General features: G+C 36.1%; 1 protein-coding gene across 1 annotated transcript; it reads right to left on the bottom strand.

Annotated features, from left to right (window-relative positions):
* Positions 1–3,195: 3,195 nt before the first annotated feature.
* Positions 3,196–4,358, bottom strand: LOC113334035 (F-box protein CPR1-like). Its single transcript, XM_026580384.1, has 3 exons — positions 4,354–4,358; positions 3,368–4,210; positions 3,196–3,295 (listed from the first exon to the last, which is right to left on the bottom strand). Exons 1-3 carry the CDS (start codon positions 4,356–4,358, stop codon positions 3,196–3,198), a joined length of 948 nt encoding a protein of 315 aa, XP_026436169.1.
* Positions 4,359–17,287: the final 12,929 nt, after the last annotated feature.

Raw genomic sequence — 17,287 nt, 5'->3', positions numbered from 1 at the left:
TTTCGGTTCAAGAAATTGGGAGAAAATTTTAAAAAGTGGAAGACGATACGAAACATGTGTAACAGTCGGTGTAAGTAGGAACGTTACGTTATTTTGGGAACCCATCCTTAGCCGTACGCGTCTTCTCCTCATCAACGGCTTGAAAACATTAATCATAACCGCGTCAGTTCTGCGCAACAGATACTCTGGCTGAGGGCAGATCTCATTGACAAGGTTTATGTCAGTTTCATTTTTAGGCCACAGAAAATAGGAATGCCCGCGAGAGTGGGATCATTTTGTAATGTCAGGCTCAGTAACCAGTGGTGCACTCACTGAATGTATCTAGGGATTTCGCCTTTTCTTAAGAGAGAAAGAGCGTATTCTCCAGTATGAAGATAGAGCCCAACATGAAGATAGAGCGAGCCTCTCCTTTCTTGGCCAATCTTGCTGCTAAGCTCATGGGAAGTTTAGGGGAATTGAGGCTTCTTAATATCTGACAGTTGCAGTTGAAAACAAGCCTGATGACAATCTGCACGAAGGGAACGAATACATGGAGTACTTTGGTCCAGACAATGTCCTCCATTTCGAAACAAGCAGAAGGGAGAACTTGATATGGCGAATGCTCCAAATGTACATTTAACGAAGGTAAATTTCCACACAATACAAAGTTTAACAAAAAAAAAATTGAGACAATTCTTCAAAGTTGTCCGACTTTTGTGGAGTATATTCTAACAAACAATCATATACCGGAAACAAAGAGTAAAAAAGCAATCAGATTTTGCAGCTTCAGTTGGCGGTATCTTGAAATCCTAAAACACAACTGTACGTGAACTTACACTGTCAAGTGTCAAAGTACTAAACAGCAATGATTATATTGTTGTGGTGATTCTTCTAAATGACGAGACCTTGGAGCCTTCTTCGACAGTACCTGTTCATCTGAATAGTAAATTGAATTAGTAAAGTACAATTACATGAAACAGAAGAAAATAGGGAAATAAGAAAGAGGAAACAAACTAAAAATCTTCAAATGTTGTATCGCATGACCTTGTCTATTGCATGATGCCAACAACAAAACTGTGTGGATAGAGATTCTAACTAATTGCAATACTGACCTTAATGACTCAGTCGTTCTTAGATTTTGTAAGTTTATACTCATACGCAGGCAAGGATGCCAAATGATGCAATGTCATTGAGATATCAAGAACAAGGAAAACTTTTCAGCAGAATGCTCCGCAATATATACATTCGAAGTACTCAAAAGCAAATCACACACAAAAAAAAAGCTGCAAGGATGGCAAGGCCAACAACTAAACCAAATAGGGAGGTCAACTCCAATTCAGTCTGTTCTGAATTCAATGGAACTATTTCATTATGCCACAATCCAGCGACAGTACTGGTGGAGCTAAGCAAACTCAAAAGGTAAACTACTTTACAGCTTGGAATTCTCTTTGGCTTTCTAAACGACTTGGTGGATTAGGCTTTAAAAATCCCCATCTTTTTAACCTTGCCATGTTATCCAAGCTAGCCTGAAGATTCTTAACAGAACACAATGCAATATGGGTACAAGTCACAAGAGCAAGATATTTTTATTACAAAGACCTACTTAAAGAATCTTTCAAGCCGTCAGGTATAAACTTAAAGAATCTTTAAAGATCTGGGGTATTTTACAAGGTCTACAAAGTGTTAAGCAATATTCCATATGGAATTTTGCCTCTGCTGCATATGGAATATTCCATCGGTATTAGAAGTTTGTTTACTGCAGTTTCCTATGTCGCGTTTTATTCATGAATATAGCACTCAATGAAACCTTCCCAAGCTACAACAAAGTTTACCTTGCCATGTTATCCAAGATTCACGACAATTAAAAATCTCATAAAAGTGCCATTCAATCTAAATGCAAATAAGCTCGTCTAAAGCATGGAGATTCTAACAAATAGCAACATTAAGCTTACTGACTCGGTCAGATTTTGTAACTTTATACTCATATGCAGCAGTAAGGATGGTAAAAGATGCATTGCCATTAAGATATCAAGATTCAAGAACAAGCAAAACTTTTCACCAGAATGTTCCGCAGTATATACAGTACTCAAACCAACAGACAGAAAAACATAAGCTGGAAGGATGGCAAGGTAAACTATAAATCAAACAGGAGGGTCAACTCAAATTCAGTCTGTTTTGAATTCAATGGCACTATTTCATTATGCAAGGATCTACTATACAACTTCTGAATCAAATCAAAAGGTGACTTTACTTTACAGTTCAAAATTCTATGTGCCTTAAAAATCCCCATCTTTTTAACCTTGCCATGTTATCCAAACTAGCCTGGAATCGGCTATCAGAACCCAATACAATATGGGTACAAGTCACAAGAGCAAGATATTTTTATAACAAAGACCTGCTTACAGAATCTTTCAAGCCATTGGGTATATGAAGCTGGAGGAGTATTTTACAAGGTCTACAAAAGATATTTCTGGAAGAAACAATTCAGCATGAACATCGAAAATTGTAATGTAATAAAAAAATCCACTCAATTGCGAGACAATAATTAATGAAAAGAAGACACACTGCAGGAAGTTTTCTTACGTACAAAAGCAACAGATAATAAGTTACATAAGAATATACAGGTTTAGGAAAATAGAGAGCTATAAGGCTCATTAGTGGGTCACATTAGACAGAAGCTAATCTTCTAATGTGTACTTAGGCATGTTCTTCTAAGTCATATTATCTGGGACAAAACATGTGTTTTACTAAAACTAATCCCATATAAGCTTCACCATTAGGGGCAGTATATGTAAATCAGCACTATTTTCTCTACCTTCCTGATCCTTGAGAAGAAAAATTCAATATGTACCTGGACATGATCTTTTTCGATCACCCTTAAAAGGGGGGCCTTGCATTTGAACTTGAAGCATTGTTGTAAACACTAAAGTCTAAAACAAAGTTAAAATGGACAAAATGGTTGGAGTGATAGGCTCTTAAGTGACAGCTATGCCACTCATTCAACAGTGTTGGAAACCCACACAAGTCTGAGTTACCCACCCACTGGCGATCCTGCCAAAAGGTACCAACAACGGCAGGAGGATGAATATGCCTCTAGTGACAACGTACGCCTTTCAATCCTCTTTTACAGGGTGATCTATTACAATTAGGATATCCAGAACAAGCAAAACTATCCACCAGAAGGTTCCACAATATATACACTCAGTGTACCCAAAATTAAATCACATAGAAAGCTTCAAATGTTTTGGAAGATAAATAACCTAGTAACTCATTTCTATTCATCTTACTTTCATTATTAACTAAAGCGGTATTGTAGCTGCAATCTCAAACATATAACAAATTAACACTGGAAATTCAAGAAGAAATGCATAACATGTGATGTTTTTACCTGAATCGTTGTCGCTTGGGATTCTTCACGGTCTCATCTGTAATCTGCCTTTCCAAATAAGTAGTCGAGCCAAGTGATGCTATGGTCTCGAAATAACTCTCTCGATTACTGTACATTGCAGTAATATCACGGACCACCACTGATCTAACTCTTTCAGTTGTTGGATCAAATAAAAGTAATTCCTTGCCACCAGTATCTAATAGAATTACCCCACTGTCAAAACACAGTAGCGGCTTCCAAAATGGAATTTCGTGCGAGGACCATGGTAGTCGGGTTGTGGTATATTTTTTAAACCAAGAGTCCTTTACTCGATACCGCTGCATTACCCACACATCAAGTCTAACAAGATCATAAGCAAAAGCTACACAAATGCAGTCTCCCCACACTCCCAAATTCTTATAAACATGTCCGCAAAAACCTTTAGGTGGCATAATATTCTCAGGTAACGACATGTTCAGCATTGTCTCACTGCTAGTATCAAAACAGACTACAACTTCGGACGAGGTTTTTTGGGTGGATTTACTTCCCAACCAATGAAGAGCTCCATTGAAAAACACACCATGAGATCGTTTGCCAGTGATACCAAATGAGTAATTGACGGTTCCCTTGATACTATTCAATGAATCTGATTTCACTGTATAAACATCAATGTTGGAGCAACCGTCATTATCCGATATTGCTACAAGTTTGTAGTCATAGATGCTGCTATCATAACCAAATCCACAAGTAAAGTGGTGACTGTTTCGGGGAGTTCCAAATTCCTTAAATTCTCCAGTGAATGGGTTCAAAATACTAAAATAATTAGTCTCCACATGTCCCCTTTCGGAATCAACTTTATCAATCCTAGAAATCTTGAAGCAAATTAAACCATTACAAGAACCCAAAAAATCAAGATTATATGGATTCTTAGATTCAAATGGGTAATTTATCTAAAGTCTTGTCGCGGTGTACTGGTGCAACCAAAGATGAGCTATCCTTTCTCTAACCTCATAAAAGTAATAGAACTTATGGAAAACTAGGAATTATCATTATGTATATTATGAATTTTGGTTGGTTTAATGTCACGATTTTCCACCGGAATCTATTATCTTCATTTATAAATGTTAAAATTTTGGACCCAATTTATGTCTAAAAATTCAACCGCACATACTAAGTAAATTAATTCAACAAAAATGTCCAAAAAGTCCTTAATATTTAACACTGACGGAAGAAAAAGAATTCTCTCCTGATTTTTGTCTTGGAGAAGAATTGCGATGGGAAAATTCTTACAAGGCCTTTAATCAGTTGGTCAGTTTCTCCACGCAAAATTTTGTGTTTCAAATTTTTTAATTCTCCGTTGATTAAATATTTTATATTACTTCCGTCCCGTACAAATAGTGGATCTTTTTTTTATTTATCTTTACTTATTTTTTAGGTAAAATTAGAAAAGTATAAGACCCACTTTTCGTAAGACTAAGAGAATATATTATATATTTTTCTAATCAGTGAACCTTTCATTGGTAGAAAATCAAGGTTAAAGTGAACTGAAGAACAAATTAATTCAAAAAAAATACAAAGAAACATGTTGTAATTGAGAAATACCGAGAATCCCACTAGAGAAAGAGAAGGAATGTCGGCGCCGATTGAATACAAATATGAGAGACCCGATTGAATCAGAAAAATAATGGTTTTTCCGGAATACAATCGTTTTTCCTCACGAGCGAGAGATGCTCCAAAGGAGTGATTTCCCAATTTTTCTCTTTAATTGAGATATGATGACTCCTGTGACCAGAAATCTTCGTAGGCAAAATTTAAACCTAACATTCAAAACCAAGAACACCCATTAGAGAGACAAAAATCACTTTAAAAGTGAAGATAGAAGCAATATATAGTTGCGAAAACCTTGTCGGACGGCAAATGAAAAACCCAAACAAACTTTATAGATTATGGACCTCATAAACTAAAAACTATTGTTGTTACCCAGATCGACTCGGATCTATAACGATATGAGCAATTTGATTGTCGACAGGAAAAATCTCCTGATTGAGAGTGAAAAGTAAAGGGTACACATGCAATACTCCAACACTGTTTTTGTTCGTGAACCATATCGTGGACATTCCTTGTACAATCTGAAACATTTGGTTACAAAACTATATACACAATGCTTAACAAGGTAAACCAAGTATGCACACAAACTTTCATGATCTGAATTTCAACAAGATAAAATCCTAATAACATGTATTTGAAGATAAAAATTCACAAGTAAGGAAAATGGAGTTAGAGGTGATGTTGATGTGGAGATTACCTCCTGGGAAAAAATTTGAAGGATATGCTTACACCAAAGTTTATCAGGAAAGTACCTATTGGGTTTGCCATTTGTCAAAGTGATTCTATTATTACTTGCATTGAGTCCCCTTGTTAGAGCACTGCTCGGTCGAACTCGCATGCGTTGCTATCTCAAGCATGTTTATCAATGTTAGTGATTAAAACTATAAGTCTTGATTTCTATTCTACTTATAACTAAGTCTCGGACTAGGATATAAAGTGTAGCTGGGCTCTAAGACTCCACGGCGTTCATCATACAAAGACGAAGAACTACTCAAGGAACTGGTGGATCTTCATCGACTAAAAGGTATGTGGAGACTTGAACTTATCTATCACTTAAAAGTCTATCTACTCTATCTCCTATCTTGAGACAAAAGTCGTATTGCTATATAGACTTCGATTATACACATTTGATATTTCGAGTCGAGTTCATCTCGCTTATCTATTTCTCGAAATATGTGTTGGTAAGCTTTCGCTTTGGCCAAGTTCATCTTTACAAGTGACGAAAGTCATGTTGATTATTTCAATTTCTTGAAAATCGCTTTGATGAAGAATAGTGTGTGAGTAACCTCTATTTAACATCCTCTAAGAATGTTTCGATGATTGAAATAAGAGTTTAGAATATATAACCTCGAATGGATATAAACATTGTATGTGAACTCATACTTGTGTAAGTCCATAATCCTTGAACCAAAGTACGCGTACTTTGCTACTCAGGATAACCGGAACTAAAGTCCGCGTACCTGTACGCGTTCACGTCTCGTGAATTTCTGCTGGAGTTTGTGAACTGAAAACAAACTTATTCCGGGTACTTAAGTGTGCGTACCGGTATGCATACTTGAGTAGGTTATTTTCTAAAAACAATTTATTCGTGAACATAAACTTATATAAACTAAGGAATGCATAATTTACAAACCGTGGCTATAAAGTTCATGAATTGATTCGAGTGAATGAAAATCATTTTTGCTTTAATTGTGTCTTGTATACTTCTATGAGATCTAAGCAATTAAACAAATCTCTAATTAGTTCATTTGAATCATTTGAACTTGTTATATTGAAGATGAATATGGTTGATATGAAAGTGCTCATATGGCTAACCATTTGGTTATATGGCTAACCATTTGGTTAACTGTTGTTGAACCAACTAGGTGTACACGTTTAGGTACGGTTACACAAACCTAAATGAACGTGCATTTTATTTGTGTATAACAAGTTAAGTTCGATCTAACGATTGAAAGATATTAGCTTGAATCTGATCAGGTTTTCATCTAACGGTGAATATTAAATGCTTTGGTACCAAGGTAACTTAGATTGCAAACCCTGATTTGAAGACTATATAAAGGAGAACTCTAGCAACTGGGAAAGGTAATCCCCAACCTCATGTGTGATACTAGTTGTATAAGCTAGAGTCGATTCTACTTTAACCTTAGGTTTCTTACCGAGACCCAGTGGGTTAACGACTTGAAGACTTCATTGGGATTGTGAATCCATGGCCAACTATTTTCTCTGCAGTTGGGTGAGCTGATCTTGTTTTTTCTATCGTATTGAGTGCAATCGTAAGATTGGCTTGAGATTAACTTCTCCAATAGGCAAGATAGAAAAGTAGTCACAAATGTCTTCGTCTCACCGTTTGTGATTCCACAATATCTTGTTTCGCTAATCGATTAATATTATTGTGAGGTGATTGATAATTCCAGGTTGTTCTTCGGGACTATAAGTTCAGGTTATCAATTGGTTCCTGTTCACCTTGATTTATCAAAAGACGGAACAAAACTAGTAGGTTTTTTTGTGGGAGACAAATTTATCTACTCCTGTAGACTTTTCTGTGTGATATAGTTTTTTATTAAAGTCTTAGACTTTGGGTCGTAGCAACTCTTAGTTGTGGGTGATATCATCTAAGGGAATCAAGTGCATAGTATCCTGCTGGAATCTGAGACGTAAGGAGCGCAACTGTACCTTGGATCAGTGTGAGATTGATTGGGGTTCAACTACAGTCTAGAATGAAGTTAGTTTGTAGTAGGACAATGTATGTAGCGGCTTAATACAATGTGTGTTCAATCTGGACTAGGTTCCGGGGTTTTTCTGCATTTGCGGTTTCCTCGTTAACAAAACTTCTGGTGTATGTGTTATTTCTTTTCCGCATTATATTTTGTTATATAATTGAAATATCACTGGTTGTGTGTTGAATCAATCAATTGGGAAATCCGACCTTTGGTTGTTGATTGAAATTGATTGATCCTTGAACAATGGTATTTGGTACAGTTCATGTTAATTTCTCTTGTATTCAATTAGACTCGCATATTTCTATTTGCTTGAGTAAGTATTGAATTGAGAAATTGAGATATAACTCTTTGATATACTTTTCTTAAGATTGAGTCTGACTGTCTAGTTGATTCTCTTGAAAAGTATATTGGAGTTAGTCCATACAGATTGCTAAGTGAAATATTAGGTGAGGTTGTTAGACCCCCGCTTTTTCAATTGGTATCAGAGCAGGCAAACACGTTCAGGACCTCATGAGTCTGTGTTTGTTGCAATCTAATTCTGCGGACAAAATCTTATCTCTGTGTTACGCATTAACAATATGTCTTTCAAGGCTTTTAACTATGTCTAATGTCTTGGACCTTCCTCAAAGGATAACTCCTTAGTTGATTCTTCCAAATCCAGAGGTAAAATTGAGACAACTGACATAGTGACAGAAGCTAAAGGGAATGTCACCAGAACTTAAAAAAAATCGGCTGAGCCAATTGATTTTTACAATCATGCTCAACTTCTGGGTGAATTTGAAAAGTCTATTTGTCGAAAACGGGAACTCTGTAGCTTCATTGAGTCCTTCTCCAACAATATCGAGAAACTTCTCTACAACATGAAAGAATTAGTGTTCTTGAGGATATTGTTAAAGAAGACTCAATTAGAGAAAAACGTTTGATCGAGACGCATTCATCTGATCTAAACAGTCTTCGTGTAGAAAAGGAGAAACTAAGTGCTTCCCCTACTCTAGCCCAAGAACAGTGCAAATCCTTGAAAAGGGAAAACTCTGTTTTAATGAGAAATTCTTCTGTACCTATGATCAATTCTTAGACAGAATTACAGTACATGAAGAGATGTTATCCCAAGGAAGTTTCTGCTAAGAAGTGTCTACATGACTTGCAATCTTCTAATAAGGCTATGAGTTCGAAATAGGCTCCTGTAAACGTTTCTTCTCCACGAACCTGTTCCTTCAGTGGGAAAAAGAATCACTATGTTCATCATTATTTTTCTAGAAAGAAACAGATTTCTGATCTTCAAAATCTACTTCTTTTCACTGTCGACAGAGTAAACTCTCTAATGACCACAACAATTGACGTCATTCCTACAGAAAAACAGGATTCTCATAAGATGGATTTCAATGGTCACTCATCTCGAAATCCCCACTGGAATCGTGTTCCTTAGTATGGTGCAAAAATACACATTCCAAGAAGTTATGAGAATAAGTCTGGTAAACCTAAGTTTAGATGGTGGAGACATGTCTTCAAATTCTCTGGAACCAATCTCTAGAGGTCCTAGACTTAATCTTCGGAAAAATATTTCCGATGGATCATCTGACAAGGTTATGTTAAATCCTTATGGAATAAAAAATAACCGAAGGAAGGTAAGAAATACCAGGTTCAAACCTTCAGATAGAATTTACAACTCATCTCTCAATAACCATAGTGAGATTACATCTCACATGACTGTCTAATCATAGACATTTGGTTCTTCTTGTATCTAACTTGAGAGATGCAAGAATTACTTTTGGGAGATACTCAAGTCTACTGTTGTTTTCCATTTGTACTGTGTTGGACTAAGTTGTTTTCCTTTCTTTTAATGAGAAAGTAGAGTATTTTGACTCTGTGTTGCTATACATCTCACTTTTATGCTCTGATTAATCTTTTAATCATTGAGTCATGTTGAAGTGGGATACATGAAAACATAGGTATTTTATTTTTCTGTAGCTCTTGTGTTCTGTTCAACTAGTTCACGAACGTCATGTCTCTCTTGGGAGTTTAGGGTTTCCACAACAAGGGTTTCACTCTCTTTCTTAAAAACATACATATATATTATAGTGTTTTGCCTTCCCTAATAAAAAAAGGGATATGGAAAACTCCTCAAGACCTCAAGAAGTTTTGAATCTTGAGATGGAAGAAGACTCTAGAGGATGCAATTATATTCAAGAACTTGTTTTGAAAAGGATGATCGAAAGGAAAGAGTATAACACATGGGTTGGAGAATCTTTCAAGGATTTAATTCTTTTCCAAAATGACTCTAGAGTCAAGTTTTCAAACCTTCAACTGCAAATAAATCAGCTTATTGATGGTCAGGCCAAAATCCTTGATAATCAAAACACCTTGATCAGGAATCAGAAGAAGCTCATTGTTAGAGCATTGCTCAGTCAAACTCGCATGCGCTGCTATCTCAAGCATGTTTGTCAATGTTAATGATCAAAACTATAAGTCTTGATTTCTAGTCTACTACATCTAAGTCTCGGACTAGGATAGAAAGTGTAGTTGAGCTCAATGTAGTCAATATCGGCCGTATCGGCCGATATATCGGGGATATTTCGGATATCGGCCCAAAACGATACGATAAGAAGGATATCGGGGATACGATATTCGCCCGATAATATCGGCCGTATCGGTCGAATATCGGCCGTTTCGGTCAAATATCGGTCGTATCGGTCGATACGAAATTTTCCTACATTTCCCGATATGAGACGGTATTGGTCGTTTTCTATAAAGTTTAAGGGTAATTTTGGCGAATAAAGTCTTCCAGGTGGTAGTAGAGGTGCATGTAGCTCTCGAAGCAAGTCTACTTCCCCAACCGACTCTGAGTATGATGGATATGTTACTGATCAATTGATGTTAGACGCTGATAATGGACAACTTGATGGAGCTAATGGAGTTACTGAAGATGATGATATCTATAATTTAAAATAAATTTTATTATCCCTGTTTAGTTACCATTTTAGTTTGTAAACTTTAAAGTTGGTGAAGTTACTCTGTTGTTTCCGGTTTGAACTTTAAACTTGTTTAATTATCCTTTTAGGTATTGAACTTTAAAGTTACTCTTTTGTTTTTTTGATAAAATTGATGTTATCTATTATATCTTATCCGAAAATGTGTGGAGAAAATGTTTAATATAAAATTATAGTCTCTAAATATATAACCGATATTATACCGATGTTTCAACGATAATATCCCCGATACAAAATCGTACCAGTGTATCGGTCCCGGCCGAGATGAACCGATATCCGATATTAACTACATTGGTTGAGCTCAAGGACTTCATTGCGCTTCATCATATAAGAAGAAGAACTACTCAAGGAACCGGTGGAACTTCTTGACAAAAAGGTATGTGAAGACTTGAACTTATCTATCACTCAAAAGTCTATCTATTCTATCTCCTACTTCTTGAGACAAAAAGTCGTATGCTATATATAAACTTTGATTATACACAGTTGGTATTTCGATCCGAGTATACCTCGCCTATCTATATTTCGAAATATGTGTTGATAAGCTTTTCGCTTCGACCAAGTTTATCTTTACCTAGTGACGAAAGTCATGATATCTTTCAATCACTCTGAAAATTGATTTGACGAAGAATGTATCAATGATTGGAATGAGAGTTTAGATTACATAACCAATGTGGACATAAGCATTGTTGTGGAAACACATTTATGTATAAGTCCTATTCCTTGAACCAAAGTTTGTGAACTTTTTTGATCAAGAGAACCGGAAGAATGGCGTGAGCCAAGTCCGCGAAATCAGTCCGCGAACTGCCGAAGTTCTCAAACCCGAGAATTTCTGCTGGAGTTGACAAACTAGTGTGTGAAGCTAAGTCCGCGAACCGGCGAGTTCTCATCCCGAGAATTTCTGCTTGAGTTTGTAAACTCTGCCCGGTAACAAAAGTCCGCAAACCAAGCCTGCGAACTTAATAAGGTTATATATCTGAAGATGATTTCTGAACTTAAACTTAAAAAGACTAAGGAATGCAGTTTGCAAACCGTGGCTATAAAAGTTCATGAACCGATTCGAATGAATCAAACCATCTTTGCTTCAATTGTGTCTCGTGTAGTTGCATAAGAATTCTTTGCAATTGAAAAACTCTCTAACTAGTTCATTTGAGTCATGTGAACTAGTTATGGAGAAGAATAACATGGTTGATATGAAATGCTCATATGGCTAACCTTTTAGTTAACTATTATTGAACCAACAAGTGCATACTTTTGGGTACGGTTAAAAAAACTAGAAGCGTGCATTTCAATTGTGCGTAACAAGCTAAGTTTTCGATCTAACGGTTGAGAAATATTAGCTTGAATGTAAAACAGGTTTTCATCTAACGGTGGATATTGATTGATTTGTTACCAAGGTAACTTAATGGCAAACCCTGATTTGAAAGGCTATATAAGGGGATATCTAGCATCAATGCAAAAATAATCCCCACACTTTACGTGTGATACTAGTTTGCGTGCTAGAGTCGTTTCTCCTTTAACCTTTGGTTTTCTTCTTCTAAAACCAGGTTAACGACTTAAAGACTTCATTGGGATTGTGAAACCAGGCCGATACTACTTTATCGTAGTTGTGTGATCTGATCTTGCATCTTCTATCGTACGAGTACAATCATATTGATTGTCTTGAGATTGATATCTCCGATAGGCAAGATATAAAAAGTAATCACAAACATCTTCGTCTCATCGTTTGTGATTCCGCAACATCTTGTTTCGCTACCATACGATTAAGATTGTTGTGAGGTGATTGATAACTCAAGGTTGTTCTTCGGGAATATAAGACCGGATTATCAATTGGTTCCTGTTCACCTTGATTACTATCAAAAGACGAAACAAAACCTTTTAGGGTTTATCTGTGGGGGACAGATTAATCCTTCGATAGACTTGTCTTTGTGAGACAGATTTGTTTGTCGTCAAGTCTTCGACTTTGGGTCGTAGCAACTCTTAGTTGTGGGTGAGATCAGCTAAGGGAATTAAGTGCGTAGTATCCTGCTGGGATCAGAGGCGTAGGGAGTACAACTGTACCTTGGATCAGTGGGAAACTGATTGGGGTTCAACTACAGTCCAGTCTGGAGTTAGCTTTGAGTAGGCTAGTGTCTGTAGCGGCTTAATACAGTGTGTGTTCAATCTGGACTAGGTCCCGGGGTTTTTATGCATTTGCGGTTTCCTCGTTAACAAAATTTCTGGTGTCTGTGTTATTTCACTTTTCGCATTATATTGTTTCATCTTTATAATTTAAATAATACAGGTTGTGCGTTAGATCATCAATTAGAGTAATCCAACCTTTGGTTGTTGATTGTCATTGATTGATCCTCGGATATTGGTCTTTGGTACCATCCGAGTTATTCCTTGTATTTGATTAGAACTCGCAGTTCCTGCTTGAGTAAATCAAATCAAGAGAGAGATATAAACTCGTTGATATACTTTTAATTGATTGAGTCTTGTTGATTCTCTTAAAAGTATATTCGATTCCATACAGATTGATAAGCGAAATATTGGGTGGTGTTGTTAGACCCCCGCTTTTTCAATTGGTATCAGAGTCGGAAAACACGTTTAAGACCTTACAAGTCTATATTTGTAGTGATCTAACTCTATGGACAGAGGTGTTATTTCTATTAACGTACCACCAGTATTCGATGGCTCTAATTACTTATGGTGGAAAATTGCTATGCGATCTTTTCTTCAAGCACGTGATTTTCAATCATGGGTATATGTTGTTAACGGCTATGATGCTCCTGTTGTAGCAGTAGGAGATATAAACGTTCCCAAGAATATTGGTGAATACAGTCCTGCCGAGATACTTGTTGCAAAGCAAAATTCCGACGGTTTGAATGTCGTCATACATGCCATTACCCCAAATCTTCAGCACCATGTGTCTAATTGCACTAGGTCTAAAGATGCTTGGGATATCTTAGAAACCGTATTTTAAGGTAACTCCAGTGAAAAGGAAGCTAGGCTTCAAAACCTTAATTCCGATTGGGAGAACCTTTGTATGGCAGATGAAGATACATTTGATGAGTTTAATCACAAAGTGTCTGAAATTATTAATGCATCTTTTGCATTGGGTAAGACTATTCCTGAAAAGGACATTGTGATGAAAATTCTCATATCGCTGCCATCTAGATACGAGTCTAAGAAGCATGCCATCGTTGAGGTTAAGTGTAAAGGTTTTGGTCATTTTGAAAACGAGTGGCCAAATCGTAGAAAATACACTGGGAACAAAAGTCTTGCTGTAACAAAGATAGGAAATCTATGATTCTGATAAAGATAGGAAATCAAGTGTCGTTCAACCTTGATGGTTTCGTTAAAGAAGAGAACACAACCAAGCTGGAAGAATCAATTGACCCATCTTTTGGAAATTTTGTTTGTAATGTTTCAGGATCTACCTTGTGTCTAGATGCTGTCACACCACAGATGCCTGAATATTATTCAAGATTGACGTGCTCGTTTTGTTCTCATAAGGGTCATAAACTATTAATATGTTACAGGTACAAACATCAAGTGAGGCACGCCAACAAACTTCAACGAAGAGCAAATCAATTAGCAAGGAAGCTTAAACTTGCTCAGAAGACCGCTGAGGTATGTAGGATTTTATCTTCGTCTAAGAAGTTAGTTTCCAAAGACAAAACAAGACCATTAGAGAAGAAAGCATGGTCAAATCATTTTGATAACAAAGGTCAGAGGATTCCTCTCAATAGGAAAATGGTGGACAAATTGTTGTTCACCACAACACAAATTAATTGTGTTGTTTGGGAAATCTTGTCTCATATGCCTGATCAAAAGAGACAAGGTTGTGAACGCACATGATTTAGGAAAAGTTTTTGTAGGATTGTTCTTTTCTGTCTATCAAATAAAAAGAAGGGTTTTTTTTCGACTATTCTACTCTTTATAGGGTTTAAAGTTGGACGTCCAAGAACTTGTTTAAAGGTTGCGAACCCTACATTCCTTTTTCCTCTCTGATATCCTTTATATCTTAAGACTGCTTGTTGAGGTTGTGAATTCCACTCACAAAAATCAGTTTTTTATAACTGTTCCCTAAAGCATCATGTCTTTGGATGGAAAGGATGTCAACGTGATTGTTAATCCATCAATCAAGGAATAAGAGATATCTCCAGTAACTCCGTCCTTCAAAAGAAAAAGGAGGAATACAAGAAAGCCAAGGGCTGTCCCTTCTAACTCTCAGAAGTTTTCCGATGTTCTTGATGAGTTGAAGGAAGTAAGAAAGGATATTCGTGATATTAAAGCTTGCGTTTTAAGATCTTTGGAAATTCAGAAAGCCCTGGTTCGACATCACCAGTTAAGACGGTTTGTTGATATTAACTCATATCTTCACGAACCTTATGTACCAATAGCTGTTGACGACAAGGAGTTCGGGAATGATAAAGAATTTCTCAAAGACATTGTTGCCTAGTATGTCTTCTTTTTGGCTTAGTTGGAACAATAACTAGTGTTTTGAATAGCAATGATTGTGACTACACATAGCTATTATTTTTTATCTTCTTGTTCTTTTTTAGGTTTTTTGGTTTAAAAAATTCTAAAAATATTTGGAGGATGATGTTTTTGCAGTATTTAATCTTTATGATTTGTTATATTGCAACTTGGTATGGGATATTGGTGTTTACGTCCGTGAACTATGTTTGTCCCATACCTTGTCAAAAGTAAAGTCGTTTGTGATCGATATTCATGTATTGGTTAAAGAATGAATGGACTTTTGACAATTACAAAAGTTAAGCCTATATTTTCAATCTTTGACGGAAGATAGGCTAAAATCTTCTGTCTGCAAGGATTATGTCTGTTGAATGTCGTTATGCGAATAGTGATGGAAGATAGAATGAATCCTTGTGTATTCCACATTATTGATCTTTACTGATCCATTTTTTATGAAATACTGTGAGGCTCCGTAATGTGTCTTATGTTGAGCACTAAACAACCAAGTTGATTATTTTTGATTGGCGTTGCTCCGTAAGGTACTATATGTCGAGCATTATGAACTAAATTAATCATCTTGTTTGGTTATTTAGTTATTACTCCATAAGTTTTTTCTTGTGTTGAGTATATGAACGGTTAAGCTAATCATTCCTTATGATTAAACTTAGTCGTAGCTCCGTAAGTTTACTTATGTTGAGCACAATCAATTAAAATTGATCACTTTTTGTGTTTAATTTGGTTGTGTATTCCGATTAAATTAATCATGGGTTTACTTGTGATTAATTTGATTGAGTTTTTGGATATAAAAATCATTCTTATGGTTTTTGGTGTCCAATAAAAATCCTTCTTTTCTTTTGAAATTAAGGTCGCTCGTTGTTGTTCTCTCGGGAATGACATCAAATGGGGGAGAGTTCTTTTGAACTTGTGCTTAATGGTCATATCTTGAGGGGTGTGCGGCTGTGGAATTTTAGAGGGGTTATCTTGTATCTTTAAACTCCTTGATGAATGCATTTAGCTTCGGCTTTATGATTGCATCTAAATTAGTTGGTATGTATTTGTTTCTTTTAGTCATGAAATGTCTCTTACGGAAATTTCATTATGATCTCGTTCTTGTACCTTTGCCAATTTTATTGACAAAAAGGGGAGAATTAATATGTAGTTCACACTACAAATACATATGGTTTTCGGATCATTGTGTAAGGGGGAGTGGTTTCCATGTGAGATGGAGTATTGACTAAGGGGAAGTGATACATATACCATAGTATTATTGTTGAAGTTGTGATACAATTGAACTTTGACAGTATGTAATAATACTATGACACTGTATAACAATGATCGAGAATTATGTTTTCTCATTGTTATAGCTACGGATCTTCAACAACGGTGATGCTAAACTTACAACCTTTGGGATCATTGGAGTACTTGGAAATGACGAAGATTTCGAGGAACGTTGAAGATTAGACATGTGGAATAGGAGCTACTAAAGTTATTATATTTTTTTTATTCCATATGTATTGATAGTTTTGTCACTAAAATTGACAAAACAGGAGATTGTTAGAGCGTTGCTCGGTCAAACTCGCATCCGTTGCTATCTCAAGCATGTTTGTCAATGTTAGTGATCAAAACTATAAGTCTTGATTTCTAGTCTACTGTAGCTAAGTCTCGGACTAGGATAGAAAGTGTAGTTGAGATCAAGGACTTCATGGTGATTCATGATACAAGAAGAAGAACTACTCAAGGAATCGGTGGAAATTCTCGACAAAAAGGTATGTGAAGACTTGAACTTATCTATCACTCAAAAGTCTATCTATTCTATCTCCTACTTCTTGAGACAAAAAGTCGTATGCTATATATAGACTTTGATTATACACAGTTGGTATTTCGAGCCGAGTATACCTCGCCTATCTATATATCGAAATATGTGTTGGTAAGCTTTTCGCTTCGACCAAGTTTATCTTTACCTAGTGACGAAAGTCATGATATGTTTCAATCACTTTGAAAATTGCTTTGACGAAGAATGTTTCAGTGATTGGAATGAGAGTTTAGATTACATAACCAATTTGGACATAAGCATTGTTGTGGAAACATATTTATTTATAAGTCCTATTCCTTGAACCAAAGTTTGCGAACTTTGTTGATCAAGAGAACCGGAAGAATGACGTGAG

Source organism: Papaver somniferum, unplaced genomic scaffold (assembly GCF_003573695.1).
Source record: "Papaver somniferum cultivar HN1 unplaced genomic scaffold, ASM357369v1 unplaced-scaffold_135, whole genome shotgun sequence".
NCBI classification, from domain to species: Eukaryota; Viridiplantae; Streptophyta; class Magnoliopsida; order Ranunculales; family Papaveraceae; genus Papaver; species Papaver somniferum.
Note: the sequence above shows the minus strand (reverse complement) of the source record. Positions and strands in the feature narration are given on the sequence as shown.